Source organism: Sinocyclocheilus grahami, unplaced genomic scaffold (genome assembly GCF_001515645.1).
Source record: "Sinocyclocheilus grahami isolate Dianchi unplaced genomic scaffold, SAMN03320097.WGS_v1.1 scaffold57278.1, whole genome shotgun sequence".
Classification (NCBI taxonomy): domain Eukaryota; kingdom Metazoa; phylum Chordata; class Actinopteri; order Cypriniformes; family Cyprinidae; genus Sinocyclocheilus; species Sinocyclocheilus grahami.
Window position 1 is genome coordinate 1 of NW_015527018.1, and position 858 is coordinate 858.

At 34.1% G+C, this 858-nt stretch overlaps 1 protein-coding gene across 1 annotated transcript; it reads right to left on the reverse strand.

Annotated features, from left to right (window-relative positions):
• Nucleotides 1-62: 62 nt before the first annotated feature.
• On the reverse strand, nt 63-505 carry LOC107580968 (rap guanine nucleotide exchange factor 1-like; the record flags this gene model as incomplete). Its single annotated transcript, XM_016266575.1, has 2 exons — nt 63-241; nt 360-505. Coding segments are annotated over 2 exons (325 nt in total), but the record flags the coding sequence as incomplete, so codon positions are not given.
• Between the last annotated feature and the right edge of the window lie 353 nt (nt 506-858).

Here is an 858-nt window from a genome sequence, read left to right on the forward strand (position 1 = left end):
TTTTTTTTTTTTAAAGCTGAACAAGAAACTAATTCTCTCAAGAAGCTCAAAAACAGCTTTACCTGCCCAGTATCTTGCCATCAAGTTGCACCAAGCCCATGATGGCCTCCAAAACTTTGCTAGCAGAACCAGGAAGCATTTCCAAGACCTTCTTGTCCACCGCCATCTTGTCAATAATCGTCTTGAAGTACCGCAAAGCGCTGACCACTTCTTTCTCATGCTCCTCCAATCGACTCAGAGTCTAAATGTGGTTAAAAAGAATGTCACCAAAACCAATGTCTTCAATACGTCAAAAGATAACAATGTGCTTATTTGCTTTCAGACAAAAAGCTGTTTATAAAGTTAACATCTTCTACTACCTTGGTCACGGTCTTCTCTGGGGACTTCACGGGTTGTTCTGGTGGTGGTTTGGACTTTTTGTTTGATGGTGTTCGCTTGATTTTGGGAGAGTGGAATTTGTCCTTTAGTTTCATCGTAAAGGACGTCAAGTGTGAGCGCTGGGATTCTGAAGGAAGACAAAAAAACCACACATAATTATAAGGTAAATTAGCTCAAAAAAGTTTATTTGCTCATAGTTGTTAATATATACGTGTATACATGTATGCATGTCTATATAATATAATTATATATACAGTATATATAGCTTTTATTTTTTTGTTTTAGTTTAGGTTTTAGTATTTTTTATGTGGTTTGTCATTTTCATTTTTTTTTTAGTACTTCAACTTAAGCTTATTTGATTTCAGTTAAGTAACGTTTGTAATTTTTGTTTACGCTTTTCATCTAATATTTATACTCTATTTCTGTTTTATTTCAACTAACGAAAACTTTTAACGAAAAACTTTTATTTAGGGATGCACC